The sequence below is a fragment of the Acomys minous genome (genome assembly GCF_964271855.1).
Source record: "Acomys minous genome assembly, chromosome: 12".
Classification (NCBI taxonomy): Eukaryota; Metazoa; Chordata; class Mammalia; order Rodentia; family Muridae; genus Acomys; species Acomys minous.
Window position 1 is genome coordinate 69,987,499 of NC_140493.1, and position 21,677 is coordinate 70,009,175.

The window sequence follows — 21,677 nt, forward strand, 5'->3', positions numbered from 1 at the left end:
CGATACAAATATTAAATAATGCAGCTCCTTACTTGTACAAATTGCTGTTGGGTCAGTCCTGGTTCCATTGAGTTGATCAAAACCAAATCTTTGCAATGCGATTCTAAATTTAGAATAAAAGTTATTTGCTAGTTAGTCTGGATGTAATAAATCCATATTTTATATGTATGATATAGTACTTAAATTATTTTCAATTAGTATCTATCCATAGTTACAGCAAATAATTTATAGTTGAATAACATCCCAGTTGCTACCAAGGGACTTTTTTCCCTGGCTTTATTTAACCAAGAAGCTCAGATATTAAAAAGAATGAATCTAAATTTTTAATTACTAGTTTGGAGTAAAGCACAGAAACAACTAGGGAAACCAGTGTAGGTTTATGAAAGTATTTATAGCAGCAGATCTAAGCCACAACCTCTTTGTAAACTTTTTAAAAAGTTTTTTGTTTTTTTGTTTTTTGTTTTTGTTTTTGTTTGTTTGTTTGTTTGTGGTTTTTTTTTTTTGGCCAGGTGGTGGTATACACCTTTAATCCCAGCACTCTGGGAGGTAGAGGCAGGTGAATCTCTCTGAGGTTGAGGCCAGCCTAGCCTAGTCTACAGAATGAATTCCAGGACAGCCAAGGATACACAGAGAAAATCTGTCTTGAAAAACAAAACAAAACAAAACAAAACAAAAAAGGTTTCTTTTTTAAAAGAGCTAGACTTTTTAAAGACAGGGTCTCTCTACGTGTCCCTAGCTGGCCTTAAAGTCACAGAGATCTGCCTGCCTACCTCCACTCTCACCATGCCAGGATTAAAGGCTTGCATCACCACGCCCAGCTTGACCTCTCTTTGTCTTTAATGTTTCTTAAATTAACAAACACCATATGAATAGGGTCTTGGAAAAGAGGTAAATAATGCGAAGGCTATTCACCATCTCAGAGAAATCATTATGAGAGGTAACACCACAATTTATTGTATGTGGATGTGAACATCTTCTGTTTCTGTATTCTCCTCAGCATCTTCAGTGCTCCTGTCCCCAGAGCCAGTCTTCACTGTTGTCATTTTTTTCAGCAACCTTCCCATGCATTTCCAAATGTGTGTGTATACGCAGACACATAGATCATTTGCTTCTCTGTAATAATTATCGTCATTTTGATCGGCCCCTTACCTTTCTCACCACTCACTGTAGGACTTTCGTGTAGGATCAGGAGCTCAGGGGGACCGTTTGGGAATTGGAGTAATCACCTAGAGTCATGGGTCGGGGTAAGAAAATCCAGGGTGTACGAGGTGGTGAGAAAGCCACAAAGCAAAGACCAAGTGGCTAGTATGTAGCAATGTTTAAAGCTCCGTGTTAGGGGCTAGGACCCTAGCTCAGTGGTAAAGTACCTGTCCAGCAAGCGCAAGGCCCAGCGTTTGATATTTTGCTCCAGAAAAACAAAACCAAAAAAATTCCATTTGATATAATAATTACATAGTTCATATTGACCTCACCAGGAGACAGATACCGATCAATGATGCAAGAACTAAGAGACTAGCTTTCTCTCCAGCTTCTCACGGCGGCTCCACCCATCATGGGCTAGGACAAGGGTATAAAGAAGATTATTCTTCCAGCCGGGCATGGTGGCGCACGCCTTTAATCCCAGCACTAGGGAGGCAGAGGCAGGTGGACTGCTGTGAGTTCAAGGCCAGCCTGGTCTACAAATCGAGTACAGGACAGCCAAGACTACTCAGAGAGACCATGTCTCAAAAAGCCAAAAAGAAGAAGGAGGAGGAGGAGGAAAAGGAGGAAGGAGGAAGGAGATTCTTCAGGCACTCTTGAATTTTGTAACTGGCAGTACGAGGTGCCAGTTACAGCCAAGAGACAGCCTCCACCTCCAGAAAAGTATCCAGGCTGGACTGGTTTCTACCAGCAATGGCTGGACACTGAACAGCTTAAGCAAAAGAATCACGTCTCAATTTTTGTTTTATTCTTTACTCCTTGCAGTATATGGATGGAACCAAATGAGGGCTCAACAAATGCTGAATGAACGAATGATACAGAAAATAAAAGCTGTAGGAAAGGAAAAGAGAAAAACACTCAATGTTTACTACATGTAATGTCCTTGGTTGGTGCAGTAGTTTGAGCAGAATCTAATTTTTATCAGGATCCTAAAGAATTTTCTTTTCTTTTCTTTTTTCCCTTTTTGTTCCCATGGGTTAGAAGCTTCACGTGTGTATGAGGTACAATTATATTGAGTATAAAATGTGCCTTATTTCCTTCACCGAGGGCCAAGAGCCCACGTGCCGTGAATGCAGGTGGCTCCGAGTCTCGCAGCCTTGTTTGCCTTGTTCTCGTGTGAGAACGCGACGCAGAGGGGATAAGACTGACTGGGATTCCTGCGTGTTAACGCGTCCTGCAGTCCAATCGGCCTTTTCACTGCCAGCATCTCATGAGCTAGAATGCTATGTGTTTAACTGTATTTTATATCCTTACGTGAGGCTTTTCTCATCCGCAGCTCATCCTTGTGAGTTTCATAGGCAGGCGCGTCTTTGCTGGGGCCAAGCCTGAGCTTTTATTACAAAGCTTGTAACGTTGCTGCTTTTGTGTATGTTGTGGAGTTTGTGCTGGTGTCAATATAACTTACTCCTCAGATAACTTGTAATGGCCTTCGTATATTTGCAGGCATTGGCAACTATCACTGATAATTTTTAGAACGTTTCCATCATGCCCGAGGAAATATGATACCCTCAAGTTCTAGGCAACCACCTGTAGCACTCTTTCTTTTAAACTTTATTTGGTGTGTTTAGGCCTCAATCTCCCAACCTCCCAACACTACATAGGGGAAAGGAGGGTGGTGGGGAGAGGGGGCCTCTTTACTTCTCATGGCTGTTTAGGGTCAATGGGTTCTTTTGGGCTGTACCAGCATCCACCAACAGCAGACGCAGCCGGAAGTCTCCTCCAAGGCTCTGCGCCCTGGAGCGCTCCTTTCTGTCTGTCTCCTCCAAACTGCCACGTGCCAACACAGAACACCATACCACGCACTGTGCGCCTATGTAAAGCCCCAGAGCCCTAGGCCACGCCCCTCTTCGTGCAGCACGAGATAGGCTATTATCAGCTGGCAAAAACCACGCCCCTCACGAGACAATTAACAGGTGGGGACAAGCTAAAACTCAAATTAAAATCCCACACTTGGGATGAGAACAAAAACATATTTACATAACACAACTGAGCTGACAAAGAAACCAAAACTCCCATTAGAACCACCAGTCCGCTTTCTGTTCTAGTGTGGCTGACTTCAAACACTTGTCCACGGGGAGGCCAGAGGGCACCCTTGGATCTCATCCTCAGGAAAGCCGGCTACCTCATTTGCGACAGTCTTGCTCTGGCCTGTTTACCAATTAAGCTAGGCCAGCTGCCCCATCGCTTCCTTTTCAGTGCGGCTGGGATTACCTAAAAAAAAAAATTGTCTTAACTTACTCCTTGCTCACTCTCACCGCAAATAAATGAAAAAGCGAAGTCACTGCAAATAATTTCTGAAACAGAACGGAGGCTGAGATGAAGGGAGAATTAACCGTTTTTAAATAGGCTGAGAGCAGGAAGAAGACATGTTTGTCGGGAAGACCCAAATCATGGTCAGGAAAGCGCAAACCGGAAACTACGAAACATACTATATTATAAAAAGCAAGGCAAGTGTGCTGACCATGGTGGCACACGCCTTTAATCCCAGCACTCAGGAGGCAAGCGGAGCTCCGTGAGTTTGAGGCCAGCCTGGTCTACAGAGTGAGTTCCAGGACAGCTAGCTCTTATGATACAGGTCAGATTTCTCAGCTAAGTCTCACAAAAGGAAACTTTTCTTAAAATAAATGCATCCGATCCTATGGTCCCACACAGGGCTGGGGCGTGCGCGGTGGAGCTTTGTGGGAGAGCTTTTGTTGTCTCAGGGGCCGGAAGCTGATGCAGAGATAGAATTCCCACAGCTTCGATGCAATAAAGGCTCATCGTCTTGTCAGACACTGAAAAAGGTAAATAATTCTGAATTTAGACTTTATTTTATATGTAAATGCAGAGTCCAGTTTTCTTTTGTTCTGTTGCCGCTGAGTTTTGAACCCAGATCCTATTAAGCACATAGTCTGCTCCTGAGCCATGCGCCTGGCCCCTCGTTTTGCTATTGAATTTTTCTGAAAATAGAACTATTGAGAAATTTTTGTGTAAGGGTTGAATTCACTTTGAATTTCAGCCCGCCTTTTGCAAGTGGCTTTTAAATTTAGATCACTGTAGTCTGTATGTGCCTGCCTCTGCCTCCCAAGTGTTGGGGTTAAAGATGTGAACCTCTGCCTGGCTGTATGTGTGTGTGTGTGTGTGTGTGTGTGTGTGTGTGTGTGTGTGTGTGTGTGTATGTGTGTGTGTGTTAGGGGTAAACTTTCAAGTTTTTCAAATGTATGTAGTGGGTGTAAACATATTTTTGTTTTGATCCCAAGTGTGGGTTGTGAAACAGGCTTGTGTGAGGGTGTTCGGTGTTTGTCCACTGGAAACAGACTTGTGAGAGGACACGTGGCATTTGTCCACTAGAAGAGGAACTGGGGCATGGTCTTTGCCAACTGATAAACATCCTAGTACGAACTCACAGAGATCTGCCTGTCTCTGCTTCCCAAGTGCTGGGATTAAGGGCATGCGCCACCACACCCAGCTTGAGCTACGTAAAATTTGACGTATTTGCTAAGGTTTGCTAGGTCTTGCCATTTCCGTTCACGCCTCCCACAAACAGATATATTTGCCATTTATTTGATAGTTAATGGCGTTCCACTTTGATGACGATATAACTCTTTCATTGCACCCCTACCATGGATTGGAGAAGATAAGAGATTTTTGCTTTTGCTTTCCTGGTTGTTTGTCTTTTTTTTTTTTTTTTAAAGATTTATTTATTTACTATGTATACAGTGTTCTGCCCACATGTACACCTGCAAGGCAAAAAAGGGCACCAGATTTCATTATAGATGGTTGTAAGTCACCATATGGTTGCTGGGAATTGAACTCAAGACCTTTGGAAGAGCAGTCAGTGCTCTTAACCTCTGAGCCATCTCTCCAGCCCCTGGTTGTTTGTCTCACAGCCAATAGTGCTGCACTGACTCTGTGGTTCCTTCCTCAGTGTTGGCTGCTCCATCCCCCGTCTATAGGCTGCCGCTTTCCATTGGTTTTGGTTCCACCGGTGGTTGATGAACCGTCAGTAAACCATGCGTTAGGCAAATGCTGTGACTGTTCCACTGGTCCCCACTGTTCTTACATAGGTGCCTCTCTTGGGGAATGGATGAGGAGTTTAGGGATAGGGATTATAGGCAACTGAGCTATTTCCTCAGTGTGGGAAGGCACTGACCCCTTTGCTACCGCATTCACAAAGGAATTCAGACAAGCACAGTTCCACTGTAACACCTCTCCTGCTTCCATGGCTAAGTCTGCCAAGGACTCTGCCTTCACAGGGGTCCAGTCCATCATGGTAAGGGGATCCCTTATGACCTTGGGGTGGTTGAAACGACTGAGTATAACTCTGCCTTCACAGGGGCCCAGTCCATCACTGTAAGGGGATCCCTTATGACCATAGGGTGGTTGACAACGACTGAGTATAAGGTTCTTCACGCTTTATAAAATGTCCAGATTTGTTTCTCAAAGAGAGAATATTTATGCTCCCAATACGGAAAGTGTTTGTAATAAAAGCCAGTGGGCAAATGTTGTTGAGCTTCTTTTTGCTTTATGAATAGTCCCCAGTTGCCAACTCACCAATAAATGTGACATCCATAATTAGGGCTCATCTGGTTCAATATTAGTCAGGGTTGCATGCATGGAGATGAATTTAACCAGTAGTCACCAAAAAGCTGCTCTTTGTTCCTGTCCCCACTGGAAACTAGTTGCCCTGCTAGTAACCCAGTAGAGGGTTTTTTATAATAATCTGTATATATGTTATGTGATTTCTTTAGGATGCGAACATACCAATTAGGAGCTGTAGGTGAGTTTTGTCAGTAGTGATGGGATTAAAGGCATTTGCTATCACCACCTTGCTCACCGTAACTCTAGAATTTAGGAAACAACTCTTTTAGAGATCTGTCTGTCTCTGTTGGGTTTAAAGGCATGGGCTACCATCACTCTGCTCAATATTTTATCTTAGCTTCAAATTGCTCCAACTTATAGAGATTTAGGAAACAAGTTTGAACTGTAGTAAGCTTTTGAATTTACTTAAAACATGTTAAGTCTCTTAACCGTGTTTTTAATACTAAACAACAAAAATATCCTTTTTATTTAAGAAGAAAACTCAAAAGCTGGTGTCCAAGATGGCATGGACCACATGCCAATCTACAGTCTAACATTCTAACATGGAAGTAAAATGTGGTTTAAGAAAACCGTTTTTCATTTCATGCCAGTAAGGCAAGTGTGCCTTTGGTAAATTATCATGTGAAAATATTATTATATTTTTATTTTCATTTTTTCATGCCTGATCAAATGAAAGATATTTGTTAGTCTTTATAAGTTAGTTTGGACTGACTGGCCAAGCTGTCTGATGAACTGTCACCTCTTTTTATTCAGGAGATTTCTTCTGTTCGATTCTAATCTTTATCAGTTTTGATAGTATCCACAGCTTTTCCTCTCCTGTGGAAACAAAGGCAAAACTTCTTCCCCAAAGTAAGACATATCTGGTTTCCATTCTGAGGTCAACACATCTTTAAAATATACAGGCTGATTCAATTCAGCGAGGTTTTTTGTTTTTGTTTTTTCTATCCAGTGTCTGCTGCAGCTATTGTGTTCTGTTTATGGACAACCTGGACAGTCTGTGACTATTATTAATAACACCCTTTAATATTTTTCTCAGAAGCATTCTTTATTTTATGGTTTGTTTCTGAGGTTGGAGAAACATTAATCTGTGCTTTCCATTGCTGCAACAAATTACATCCCCATAAATTCATGGCTATATTAGCCACTTATGGCTTTAGTTTTCCTATTTGTCCCTCTGGCCCTATATACTTGACCCACCTTGTACTTTGTTTTACCTTAGATTAAGTTTCAATCCCTTAAGCCAAGTATTTACCTCCTGAAGAGGCCAATCTGGATGCTAAGATTTTGGTGAAATTATTGTTATATCTGCTTCTGTATCTACCAAACCTTCAATTTCAATGCCATTTATTTGTATTTTTAGCTTTGGTCTCTGATCATTTACAGCAGTTTGCTGAAATACTTATTTCCTTCCTTACTTTCTTTCTTTCTTTTCTTTTGAGACAGTGTTTCTTTATGTACCTCTAGCTGTCCTGGAACTTGCTCTATAGACCAGGCTGGTCTCAAACTAAGAGATTTGCCTGCCTTTGCCTCCCAAGTGCTGGGATTAAAGATGTGCACTATTACTATCTGGCAATATTTCCCCTATTTTAATTATGGCATTATATTTTTTCTAAATTCTGTAATTACTATTGTGTGGGAATGCCACAGAATAATTAAGTGGGGTAATACACAATGTTTGTAATATGTGGGAGCAGTGGCTGGAAAAGACTGAGGATGATTGATTACTTCTCCCCTTTTGATATTCGGTCTCTGGGAAGAACAGAAGATGCTAATTTATCTTCAAGTGCTTCCACCAACATAGATCTTAATACTGACTGTATGACTTCAGCCTCCTCCTCCCCCAAATAAAAATACTACAACAATAGTCATACTTACCAAGAAACAAATCTGGCCTCTGAAAAAAATCATAAAGGACATTCTGAATCTGCAGAGAGACGGGGAGGAGACATATTAACTCCTCAATGAGCACGCATTTAGGTTTTTAGACTAAAAGCCATTTACCATCTTTCTAAATACTGCGTGATCTAATCTCTGTTTACTTTAGTATTTTACCTTCTCATGTAGTGCTCATTAATTTCTGTTCTTCCTGTGTGAGGAGTGAGACACTGAGAAGGATCCTATTCTATCCCTCCGGGCGACACTTCTGGCAACCTTTGACGGTGAATGTGATGTCAGTAAGGTACGTTTTGCAACTGTCTTGGCAATCTTGAGAATTCTTTTTATTTCCTTATCCTCGAATTACTAAACACAAATTTTTCAGAGTTCTTTTTGGAACCATTTAAAAAAAATAGGTTCTAATTTCTATAAAGAATTATTAGATTCAAGCTAAGCTGAACAGACAGTACAGAGTACCTCTGCCACACATGCGCACAACCCTTTGACTGCCAATATCCTGTCCTGGGGTTGTAGATCCATTATGAATGATGGGACTGCAGCGATGTGTCATTTCTTCTAAAGCCCACGGTTTATATCCAGGTTAACTTTTGGTGTCCTATCTTCTAGGGGTTTTTGACAAATGTATAATGGTGGGGTTTATCAATGTAGTATCATATAGAGCTGTTTCTTTATCTTAAAATATTTTGTAAAACCAGCTTTGATGCCCAACAGCATATGAACGGATAAAAGAAGTGTAGAGCACATACATCGAATTCTACTCAGCAGTACAGCATCATTAAATCACATTTGGGGGAAATGGATAGAGCTCAAGATAGTTATGCTAAACAAAATCAGCCAGACTTTAAAAAAAAAAAAAAAAGACAAATACTGAGTGTTTTCCTTCACGTGAGGAACCTTGGTTTAGAGTATATGTGTATAGGTCGTGAAAGTGGAGAGGGGACCACAGGAGACGTGCAGGAGATCTAAAGGGAGGAGAGACAGCAGAGGTGTGTGATGGAAACGTGTGACTTGAAAGCAGAAAGGAAGGCGATATGAGAGGGAAAAGGGGACCAGCAAGAGGGAGACAGGGACATGGGGGCAGGTTTTTGGAAAGAAGGATGGATTAAGAACAAAGTGTAGCCGGGCGTGGTGGCACACGCCTTTAATCCCAGCACTCGGGAGGCAGGGGCAGGCGGATCGCTGTGAGATTGAGGCCAGCCTGGTCTACAAAGTGAGTCCAGGACAGCCAAGACTATATAGAGAAACCCTGTCTCGAAAAACCAAAAAAAAAAAAAAAAAAAAAAAAAAAAAAAGAAAAAGAAAAAGAAAAAGAACAAAGTGTAATATATATTATACACATTTTACAACATATGTAACATTTATTATAATGTATATTTTATATATATTACATTTTATATATTTGAAAATACCATAAAACATTTTACTTAAATTCTAACTTTAAAAAAAAAATCCTGTGTTCCACCTATTTAATTTTCCTTCCCTAACGGCAGCCACATCTTTTTACATTTTCGTAATCTTCCCTTTTCCAGAACGTCATGTAATTGGAATCAAATAGCATTCAGTCATTTCTGCTTTGCTTCTCCAACTTTGTAACGTGCACTTGAGTTTCCTGATGGTATCTCCTTCCCTTTTAGCACTAGCATTCTATTGCGTGACACACCAACTGATTTTTCTCCACTTAATGCAGCCTATCCAAGTCACTTCCTTGTGTGAGCAGCTACAAGTAAAGCTGCTATATACATTGGTACATATGAGTTGGTGTGGATAGGAAACTTTAAGTAATTTGGATAAATATAAAAGACTGCTATTACTGAATCACACATTATAAAAGTTTATGTGTTTAAAACGCACACAGAAATAATCAACTTATTTTTTTGTTTGTTTAGAAGTTTTTATTTTTTATTTTCATGTGTGTGGGTGTTTTGCCTGATGTATGTCTGTGCACCCTCAGAGGCTAGAAGAAGGGATCAGGTCCTTTGGAATTGGAGTTACAGACATCTGTGAGGCACCACGGGCACAGGGAAGTGAATCAGGGTCCTCTGGAGGAGCAGTGAGTGTTCTCAAGTGCTGAGCCATCTCTCCAGCACTAAGAGGTAGAGTGTGACACTGTAACCCCGGCTGGTCTCAAATGTATAGCAATCCTCCTGCCTCAGCCTCCCAAGTTCTGGGATAATAAGCATGTGTCAATTTAGTCGTTTTTAAAGAGTACATATATATGCGTGGTACATTTACATTATTGTGAAATACATACTTGGAGTTTTTCTTTTCACAAGTTTAAAATTCTATACCCACTGAACGCTGCTCCCTCTACCCCATAAGTGCCATCCTGCTTACTCCTCGAATGGTAAGTGCTTCGGGCAGTAAGAAGCAGGCTTTCACAGCGGCTGTGCTGTTGTGCAGCCCCACAAGCAGTGAGCGGATGTTCTTACTGCTGCACGTCTTTGCAGCATTGCTTGGTACTGTTCTGGGTTTTAACCGTTGTCATAAGTGGACAGTGGCACTTCATTTCTGTTCTAATTCTCAATTCCTAAGCCTGGTGAGATGTTTGCCACCAAGCCTGGTGACACCAGTTTGATTCCTAGGACCCAGACAAAGAACTGATTCCTGTAAATTGTTCTCTGACCCTACTGTGGCATGCACGCGCGCGTGCACACACACACACACACACACACACACACACACACACACCATACCAAATGAATGAATAAAAGTAATAAAAATTGACCTATAATTCTCTAATGGCATGTGATATCTTACAGGTTTATTTGCCATTTGCATATTATATTTCTTTGGTCAAGTGTCTGCCATGTATTTTGTTCTGTGTGTGTGTGTATGTGTGTGTATGTGTGTGTATGTGTGTGTATGTGTTTGTGTGTGTGTATGTGTTTGTGTGTGTGTGTATGTGTTTGTATGTGTGTGTATGTATGTGTATGTGTGTGTATGTGTGTGTGTATGTGTTTGTGTGTGTGTGTATATGTGTGTGTATGTGTGTGTATGTGTTTGTGTGTTTGTGTGTATGTGTGTGTGTGTGTGTGTTGTTCAGATAAGGTCTCCCCATGTAAATCATTCCAGTCTTGAACTTAAAGTTGTCCCCTTGCCTCCGCCTCCTGAGTGCTGGGATTGTAAATATACCTGACTTTTGCCCATTTTTTTAAAGGGACTGTTTACTTTTTTATTGTTGAATTTTACCAGCCTGGTCTACAAAGCAAGTCCAGGACAGCCAAGATAACACAGAGAGATCCTGTCTTGAAAAACCAACCAAACAAACAAACAAACAAAAAACCTGAATCTTGCCAGACTTATTTTATTTTTCATATCCAAGAGAAAAATTGAAGAAATCAATAAGCTCCCAGACAGTAGAAGGGTCAATAATTGCCTTAGCTCGGGTGTAAGGAGGGTTTCAAGCCTCTGATAGTCCCCCTAACACGCGGCAGCCCCCGACCCCAGACCCCCTCCCCCCAGCCCCCCCCAGCCCCCCCAGTCCCCGCTCATCCCAGCCCCCCTCACCCCAGCCCCCTCACCCCAGACCCCCTCCCCCCAGCCCCCCCCAGCCCCCCCCAGTCCCCGCTCATCCCAGCCCCCCTCACCCCAGCCCCCTCACCCCAGCCCCCCCCACTCACCCTAGCCCCCCCTCACTCCAGTCCCCCCCCGCTCACCCCAACCCCCCCCCCCCCCCGCTCACCTCACCTCCCCCAGCCCCCAACCCCAGCCCCGCCTCACCCTTCTACCCTTCACACGCATGCATCCTCTTACCACAGCCATAGGAATCATCCCTTTGGGGTTGAGAATCCATTCACCGAACTGCTCCCCCAGAGCCTGCTTCCTCATGGTGGCCACCTTGACCTTGACCGTGCTTATATATTCTCTTTGTTCTCTCTTTTGTTTAACTTTCTCCTTCATCTTGGACACCCTGGAGGATGACAACAGAGCGTACATGTTAAGGATCCTTGGTTTGGTTCAGATAGTTCAGTGGCAGAATCCAAGCGCTCAGGGCCTCCTTCAAACCCTGGGCTTGCTTGTGTTTCTTCCATCAGCACCTACGGCGTTCAGCACGCATCTTAGGCTAATTTCTACTATCATTTAACTTTAAAAAAACACTGGCCTATATTACTTAAGTCAATAACACATTTAAGAAGTATTGGTGGGAATATTAAAACACAACGGTTATGAAAAAAACTGTGGAGACATCTAAAAACCATAAAAGCATAATTACCAAAAGATACAGCAATCTTACTTTTGAGTATTTTTTCCAAAAGACTTGAATTCAGTTTGTTAAAAAGAAGTTTGTATTCATATCTTAATTGTCACACAATTCACAGCAGCTACCTACAGAATCAGCTCTGAATGGATAAAGAAAATGTGGCACATAAGCACCACAAATTATTATTCACCCTTTTAAAAAAACAGAATTATGCTCTTTGTGAAACATGGATAGAACTGGAGAATGAGGCTAAGTGAAATAAACCAGGTACAGAAAGACGAACGCCATGTTCTCACTTACATATAGTAAAACATAAAACATCAGTGGCAGTTACAGAGGCGATAATGGCCAAAGAGAACAAAATACATTAATTAGAAGAAAAATAAAGTGTTTAAAAGCATCTATTGCACAATAATAGAATATTGCATATTTTAAAAAGTTCTAAGAGTGTAACTTTCCAATGCTCTCTCTGTAAAAAGTGACTATTTGAGGTGAAGAATAATGTTAATTAGCTTGATTTAATTATACTACATATTTATAAATCATACCCTATAAATATATACAAATGTAATTAGTTAATTTACAGGGGTTTTTTGTTTTTGTTTTTACAAAGGAAAGTAGTAAGAATACACCTAGAGCCTTTCCTATGAGAAATTGTAAAATTATAAAAAGTAAGACACTTGTTTGCCCTGCCTACCCAGAGGCTTTTCCCAGTTCTCGTTACTGCTAGCCTCAGGAGTTCCACCCTAGTTCCCAGAATAGCTCCGTGCGAGCTCCCAAATATCAGAGGTCCCATACGGTTTCCAGTAACTGCCCTAGGGACCCACACCCAACTCCCCGCAAGAGGTCTCCCAACGCCAGATGTCCTAATGTCCATATGGTCTAACTTGATAAGCAACCCCACCTGCTTTGCGGTTTTAGCCTTTAAAAACTAGCCTGTAACAGTCACTGGGGGTCCTTCACCTCCCGAGTGCTCACCTCCCGAGTGCTGAGGGACCCTGGCGCGTCAGGAATAAACCTTTGCTTTTGCATCAGTGCGTTGTGCCTCGTGTGGTCTCTCACAGCGACCCCCTTCCCGAGTTGGGTGTGAGGGTCCAACACCTACACAGTCCAAAGGCAGAGACGTCTAAAGCCTGAAGTCTTCCCTGGAGGTAAACATCATCAGGAGGGACCTGACCCCAAGGGTAGCAGAGATGCACAGGAGGTGCTCCTCCAGGAAGCAAGCCAGGCCATTCTGATGCTCGGGACCAAACTGCGGAGATCTGTCTGACTGGGGCGATATCTTGGCCAGCCAGCCGCTGCTGTCTAGCTGGAGTCAAATGCCTTCACAGCCCCGAGGACAAGAGCACCTATTGTACTCGGCCAGAGAAGCATCGCCAGGCTGAGCCTGGGCGAAGAATGGCGGCTCCAATTGCTCCTGGGCTAATCATCCCCATTAGGAGGTGAAGCACCAGCCAACCAAACCCCAAACTGTTAAGATCGCAATCAAATCATGCGGCTCAGAATAATAAAAGCAGCTGCACAAGGGACTTTTTTTTTTCTTTCTTTTTTAGGTCCAACAACATTTGGAATAGGTTTGTCATCTTTCAGAGAGGAAAGACCGAGACAATCTGACAGATCTGAGATGCAAACAAAAGACAAAAAAATGAAACAAAAGAAAACAAACAACAACAAACCCTTCCCCTGAGAATGTGGACTTTAGATGCCTCTAACAGTCCAAAAGAAAGTGCTAGCTGAAGATGCACTTTGTGCCATTGTAGGCCTTTTAATTCTTTAGGAAGATAAGGCTTCAAAAACAAGCTTGCAGGTTGGGGAATGAAAGCAGGGAGGCAGTGTAGGAGTGCAGAAGAGCCCATTGCGAGTTCTGAGAGATTAACGAGGATTGTAAAGGAAGGGCTAAGTTCCCCTAGCGTTCTGCTAAGCAGTCCAACCTCCCGGGCCCTTCAGTGTTTCCTCACCCTCCTCGCCCATACTGCTTTTCTCTTCTCCCAACAGAGCACGCCTGAAGTCTCCATCTTGTTTTCAGCACGGCTTCCCATTCTGTACCTGTGCCTTCTGTCTGACAGTCTCTCATTATGCATCCGCTCCCTCCCTTACTCAGCCACACTTGCCCATCATTACGGGAGCGTTCACTGGGCATTTAGTATGGAGGCTGCACTAGGGAGCTCAGCATCTGGCGGCGGAACAGACAAGTGGCAGGGACAGTGTCACAAGTACTGAATGCCTCCAGATTCTCCTAAGACACAAAAATAGACTCACAAAGTTGTTTTTCTGTCACATTTTCATCTGCTCGAAATGCTGTCACACACCCCCCTCCCTCGTTTTGCCTGACTAGATCTTCCACATGCTTTGGGTCTCAGTTGAGACATCGTTTTCTCTCACTTCACGATGCCCATATTTAGAAAGAAAATCTAGTTTTGTGCTTCAGAGACACTGTGTGCGAGCTTCCAAATATAATCCAAATGGATTTTAGATCGATCATGTCACTCTCTCAGGGAATGGATAACATTTCTGTTGCCCACGCTATTTTATGAGATTGCTTACACCAACCAACAGAAGTCTACGCCATCCACCACTTGGTAACTTTGGACAGTGTAGGGTAGATGTAACCTACAAGTGGATACTCAATGTAGCTCCCTGGATGGGGAGGGAGCGCAGTTGGCAAAGAGCTTGCCTTACGAGCAAGACGATCCGAGGTAGAGCCCCAGAACCCGCATTAAAAGGAGGAGAAGGAGGATGGCGGTGGGGGGGGGGGGGAGGGAGAAGAGGAGGAGGAAAGGAAGAAGAGGGCAGGGAGGGGGACGGGGGGGGGGGCGGGAAGAAAAGGAAAGGTTAGGCGAGCATTGTAAGCATGCACTTGTAGTCCTGGCACTGGGGAGGTGGCAGAAACAGGCAGATTCTTGGTGTTTGCTGGCCAGCCAGCCTCCCCTGGATGGTGAGTTTCTAGGCAATGAGCGACTGTCTGAAAAACAGTGGGCAAGGCCCAAGGAATGACACCTGAGATTGACCTCTACAGACACACACTCACACACACACACTCTAACTCAGAACTTGGGAGGCTGAGGCAGGAGGATTGCTGTGAGTTTGTAGCCAGCCTGGGTGTCATAGCAAGACCTTGTCGCAAACCAACAAAACAACTAAATAAGTAAACATTTCCTCCATATGAACAAGTGTTCTGAAATGTTTCTGAAAAACAAAGCAAAACAAACAGTACAAATCCGATCAAAAAGAAGAAACAGAGTAGAGATGTCTCGACATTGGTGGAGCACTTGCCCAGCATGCACCAAGCCCTGTTTGACCCTTACATCACATCACAGCACAGCACAGCACACCAGTCACCAAGTAAGAAAATGCCCTACAGCTGGATCTGTTTTGTTTTTTCCAGACAGGGTTCCTCTGTGTAGCCTAGGCTGTCCTGGACTCGCTTTGTAGACCAAACTGGCCTTGAACTCACAGCGATCCTCCTGCCTCTGCCTCCCGAGTGCTGGGATTAAAGGCGTGCGCCACCACCACTCAGTTCTACAGCTGGATCTTATGGAGACATTTTCTCAATCGAGGATCTCTCTCTTTAGGTGACCCTTAGTTTGGGTCAAGATGACACAAACCAGCCAGCGCGACCCAAACAAAGATCTCCTTGACCACTGAAATACCTACCGCCTTTGTTGGATGGCACAGACCCATGAACTCCAGGTGTCCCCATGCAGTGTGACAGTTTTCATTCTTCTCAGGACAAGGTGAGTTTTCTCCTTCCTAGCAGTTAATACCCTCTGAACCTTCCCTGCACCAAGCCATCCATGTGCACTTCGAGACATGCAATACCTTTGCTTGCGAGTAATTGTTTAGGGCTTGTCAGCTTTCAGGTTTTGGGGTCACAATTTCCTAAAGCTAAATCAATCAGACATTTTGCCATTCCTGAAACACGTTTCTACATTCCCTGTGATGGGTACCCTACAAAATGCACATGTGACATGTGCCTAAATTACTGTAATTGCTTGATTTTTATTTCTCTTGTTTCATTCAACATATATCTAGCTATAAAAATTAAGCTCCTGACATAACATATAATGACTTAAAACCTTAAACAATTGGCTAGTCAGTGATAGATTTTTTTTTTTAATTCTTAGAATTTTTACGGTATTTTTGTTTGCATGTCGGTCTGTGCCTGCAGAGGGCATCAGATCCACTGGAATTGGACTTACAGACAGTTGTGAACTGCTGGGTAGACAGAGAGTGGGAACTGAGCCACAGTCCTCTGCAACAGCAGCAAATAATCTTAACTGCTGAGCCGCTTCTCCAGGCCACTAGTTGTATTTAGACAGATTAATAATCAGCCCTACTTGGGAATTTTTACAGGATAACAAAACATCTATCATAACATCCTCATTAAATATTGATAACAAATTCGAGAGATTTCAAAATTAAATATTCAGGTTACTCCAGATTAAGTGTTAGTGTGAAGATAACATGATCCTCTTAGTTATCAACCATGAATAATCCTAATAATCTCATGCATCTTTAAAAAAAAAACATGAACCTAAACTCATGGTGATCCTCCTGCATCAACCTCCCCGGTTGCTGGGATTATAATGGTAACCCACCATGCCTGGGTCCAAAAATAATTTTTAGAAATAAAAGGGGCACCATAAAAGCAGAAGCCAAGCCAGAATAGGTTTATATGTAAGTAAACCTAGTCAGCGTTTTTAATTTAGCATCGCTTACAGGGTTAGCGCTAGAGTGCAGTGGTGGGTATGGCAAACAAGGTGTCTTGGGAAATTGCCATTAGAGGTGCGGGAGAGCACTAGAACTGGGTGTGCACATCAGGGACCAGGCTGTTCCTGACGTGGTGCACATCAGGGAAGAGGCTGTTCCTGACGTGGTGCACATCAGGGACCAGGTTATTCCTGACGTGGTGCACATCAGGGACCAGGCTATTCCTGACGTGTGTGCACATCAGGGACCAGGCTATTCCTGACGTGTGTGCACATCAGGGACCAGGCTATTCCTGACGTGGTGCACAGCAGGGACCAGGCTATTCCTGACGTAGTGCACATCAGAGACCAGGTTATTCCTGACGTGGTGCACATCAGGGACCAGGCTATTCCTGACGTGGTGCACATCAGGGACCAGGCTGTTCCTGATGTGGTGCACATCAGGGACCAGGCTATTCCTGACGTAGTGCACAGCAGGGACCAGGCTGTTCCTGACGTAGTGCAGTGGCATTTGAGCTGAATGGGAAAGGACAGGTAGGATGAGTGATGCAGGTGGAGGAACTGACATGTCAAGACTGAGTTGGGTGAAGCAAAGAATGTTTAGAAATCTGAGACAAATCCTGCGTGAAGCAGGCGAGGGGTGAGACAAGAACCGGGGTACACAAGGAAGGCCTGACAGGCCTAGTTAAGTCTCTGCTTTTAGTCCTCCAACAGAAGGGCACCAATGGAAAGACACTGGGGAAAGACCATCAGAAATCGTCTGGATAAAACCCTACGTACCCCACTATAACAGAAACTCAAATACCATTAAAAGTATTGTCCTTGTTTTCGGTAAAATACGCTTTACCAGCTTGATACAATCTGTTTTCCAGGACAAATTGACAAGCCGATACTACTCATGTCACCTGTGGAGAAGCACCTGCCGGGTTTCCTCTCATAGGCAGTTTCGCTTTGGCTCAGTAAAGAGGTGGCAGCTGGTGCGGAGTGAGAGCAGACAGCTGTCTAGGAAGCCATCTCCCGGCAGCCGAGGAGAGCCCAGACCGAGGAGGAAGTACATCCTCACCACTGCCAAGTCCTAGCGCTGGAGGTTGTGAAGGCGAACGAGACACCCTGAGGCACTTTGGTGTGTGAAACACAAAACACAAGCACTGTGAGGTGACTCTTAGAATCCCAGGCACCTACCACATTCCAGTAGGAAACACACAATAGATTTGGGCACGTGGTCTGTGTAAAGTACTTAACTATATTGCACGGGAGTTATGGCCGGCATCTTTATCCCTTTAAAGTTGTATTTGGGGGGCTGGAGAGATGGCTCCGCGGTTAAGAGCACTGACTGCTCTTCCAAAGGACCCGGGTTCAATTCCCAGCACCCACATGGCAGCTCACAACCAACTGTTACTCCAAGATCTGACACCCTCACACAGACATATACGCAGGCAAAAACACCAATGCACATACAATAAAAGTAAATAAATTATTTAAAAAAAAAATAAAGTTGTGTTTGGTTTGTATTGCTCTAACGTTTGAGCCTTTATACTGACTTGCGCTTCTCTCTTAAGTAGCTGTAACAGAGAAAGTAATTCCTTGGAATATCTTTTTCTGCTTATTTCTCTTCATGGAATAGATGTTCCATCATTAGTGCATAAGGCTGGTAAAGACAGGTCACTGAAAACATTCCCCAAAGATACCTCAAGTACAGCAGGGACCCTGCAGACTGTGAAGCAATCAAGGGGTCAAGGACAATTAAAAGGCCCAGGTGTTGGTCTTGTTTGTTGGTTTTCCTTGTTGGTTTTCAGCGGCCCGAGTGTGAGCTGCACGCCGGCTCTCAGGGCTCTCGAGTCTACTTTTCCCAATCATTTGGACTGGTGTCCTAGGATCTGCTATGTCAGGACTGATTACAAAATAGACTCTGCCTATCTGAAGTAATCTGCAATTCTATTAATAAGCTTCCCTTTTATTATTTACATTTCTCTAGCTAAAAATGTCATACACTGTAATTTACTATTTTGGTGCCCGGTTTTACAAATTCTAACATATGTGTAGCTCCCAGACAACTAAGGATTTGTAATCTTACAAGGGCAAAAAAATGTTCGCTATCAAGTCACAGAACGGCGGAAGGAGACTTTCTTATATAAATCCCCAAGTACTAGAGGAATCAGAGTCAGAAGGAAAAAATACAACAAAAGTAAATATATTAAGTGGGGACAATATTAGAGCGAGTAGCATGGGCCCAACCTGCTTTCCGGCTCTGCAAATGTGCATGCAAGGCTTAAAGATTAAACTTGGACTCTATTTCTACCTCTCAGAGACTTGATAAGGAGCAGTAAGTCGTATTGCGTATGTAAAACTAACAGAAATAGAGACGCTGTGTTTTTCAAGCAAATGGCTGCCATTATAAACATTATTCTACAGAAATAAAGAAGGCCTGCTCAGTGTATTGTTGCGAGACATGGAACAGAGATGTGTAAATCCCCCTTTTTCCTGGGAAGAAGACAGATGAAAAGTTTAAGTCAATTTAACGTTGTCATCAGAAGTTAAATTCTTGATGAAGCAACAAACATTTTGTCTTCTTTGGATGAATAGAAAACAAAAAACAAAAAAACAAAAACAAACAAGCAAAACACAAAAGTGTTCATTCCTAAAGCAGAGCAACTTTGTTAAGAGTCTGTAATGAACTGAGGAAACATAAGACAGAGGTCAAAGAATTTTAAAGCAGGACTGATTTTATGAAGACTGCTGAGGATCCGAGCTTTAAGTCCGAAGGCATCGGGAGTAGCACACGCCGTTGGAAAGCGTTTGTGGGCTGTCTGAGTCGGCTACAAATGCCTGCCATTGGCATTGTCGGCATACAAAAGATTTTGGGCTTTTGCCAGAGGGAGATGAAGTTCTAATCCTAGTGATCCAGACAAAGCCTCTGATTACTTTAACTCTTTCATGGAGTCCTACAGCTGCTCCAGTGGAAACTAAGCAAGGCTGGAGAGGTGGCTTAGTGGCTAAGAGTTCTCGCTGCTCTGGCAGAAGACTGGGGTTTGGTTCCCAGCACCCATACCAGGCGGCTCAGCACTGCCTTTAACTCTAATGCCACGGGACCGAACATTCTCTTCTGGCCTCCGAAGGCACCTGGACACATATAGTGTACATGCAAACATACAGGCGCACACATACACACACAAATAAAGAAACTGAGACTCCTCAAGATGGTCCGAAACATTCAAACTCCCAGCTCTACAAACATTAGTCAAACAAACGTCTTCGTGTGTCATGTCATTGTCTGGCAAAGGCTCCTAGACCTGGTATGCCCGTTTCTTATTCTTTTTTTTTTTTTTAAGATTTACTTATTTATTATTATTATACAGTGTTCTGCCTGCATGTATGCCTGTACACTAGAAGAAGGCATCAGATCTCATTATAGATGGCTGTGAGCCACCATGTGGTTGCTGGGAATTGAACTCAGGTCCTCTGAAAGAACAGGCGGTGCTCCTAACCTCTGAGCTATCTCTCCAGCCCCCGTTTCTTATTCTTATAACTTTTGATAAGTGACAGGTGCCTGGTTGTATGTACTACTTGAGGTTTACGTATTTTTCTGACAGGAGGAAGGGCTTGTCAAGTTTTTTTCACTTATGGCCTTGAAATCAATTCCCAAGTTGGTTTTCTTTTTCTTTCTTTCTTTCTTTCTTTCTTTCTTTCTTTCTTTCTTTTTTTGAAATGGGAATAGGTCTAGGTGCAACCTCCCACACCACTTAGTAAGAACAGACGGCAAAGAGAAGTGTGCTTTCAACTGTTTATTAGGCTCAGTGGCTTTGCTTGCTGCGTGCTGGTGGAATGTTTTCACTCGTACTAAAGCTCCCTTCACTTGGTTTCTTTTTGCCTAATGTCCTCCTGTGGGATTTATTTTAACCACATTACCAGAGGATCTGACTAGAGAAATCTGAGGAATAATGTAGGAGTTTGAACATTCAGGGCATGTGTGTGTTGGGAGGGGAGCCCAGGGACTTGTACTGTTAACCCTGACCGTTTTGATGTCTTAAGCAGGGACTCACACTTACTAAATCCTTGCTTCTGTTGAAAACAAAAGTTTCACTTCCACGTTGCACTGATTATCTTTAGTTGTCAACTTGACACAGCCAAGAACCACCTCACAGGAGAAGCTTCAGTTGAGAGGTTGTTTCCATCAGCTTGGTCAGTGGGAATATCTTGCTTACTAAGTGATACAGGAGGCACAGCCCACGGAGGGCGGAGCCATTCCCCAGGCAGGCAGTCTGCTCCGGGATGTGTGAAAAAGGGAGCTAAGCACGGGCTAGTGGGTGAGCCAGGTAGTGAGCAAAGCTGCTGTGTTGTTTCTGACAACAAGCAGCATTCCTCCACAGAGTCTGCTCTGCTTCCTGCTTGAGTTCCTGTCCTGACTTTCTTCAGTGACAGACTGTGATCTGGAAGTGTAAGCCAAAGAAATCCTGTTTTCTCCTAAGTTCATTTTGGTCAGAGTGTTTTTTTGCAGCCACAGAAAGCAAACTAGAACACACATGCAAAACCTAGGAGTTCTCTTACACACATATACGTACATATATATCTTATTTATATACATATATATGCATAATTTCAAAGGGATTACTAGTGCTTAGGGGTTTAGCTCAGTGGTAGAGTGCTTGCCTACCATCCTCAAGGTCCAGGGTTCCAACCTCAGCACTACCAATAAATAAATAAATACAATTACATATACACAAATATAATTAGCTGTTTACCCTATAGAGAAGACACTAAAGACACAAAGAGTTTTAGGTTTCTTAATCAATTTTGGTATAGACATTCAGAGGAAGATGTGGAGATTTGGGGAAAGGTTATGAGATTTGAGGCACCCTGTTGTTTAGATCTTGGAGAGACTTCATAAATATCATTAACATTAGGGCTCTGTAAACTAAACCCAGCCCACTTACAGGCTGGCTTCATGTGGCAGAAAGCTGGTAGATAAATTTTAAAGAGTTTTTTTTTAATCAAAAGAAATAATTTGTGGTGTGTGAAAATTATGTGAAATTTAAATTTCATGACCCATAACTAAGGTTTCAAGGGCACGCAGCCATGCCGACTCATTTACA

The 21,677-nt window shown here is 43.2% G+C and overlaps 1 protein-coding gene across 2 annotated transcripts in view; it reads right to left on the minus strand.

Moving 5' to 3' along the window:
- The window catches only part of EFCAB5 (EF-hand calcium binding domain 5), a 111,159-nt gene that overhangs the window by 75,025 nt on the left and 14,457 nt on the right, over positions 1-21,677 (minus strand). For both annotated transcript variants that reach the window (XM_084802740.1, XM_084802739.1), the window contains exons 5-7: positions 11,431-11,587; positions 7,657-7,705; positions 33-103 (exon numbers count right to left, since the gene is read on the minus strand). In XM_084802740.1, the coding sequence (XP_084658866.1) occupies positions 33-103; positions 7,657-7,705; positions 11,431-11,587 (277 nt within the window). The remainder of the gene's footprint in view (positions 1-32; positions 104-7,656; positions 7,706-11,430; positions 11,588-21,677) is intronic.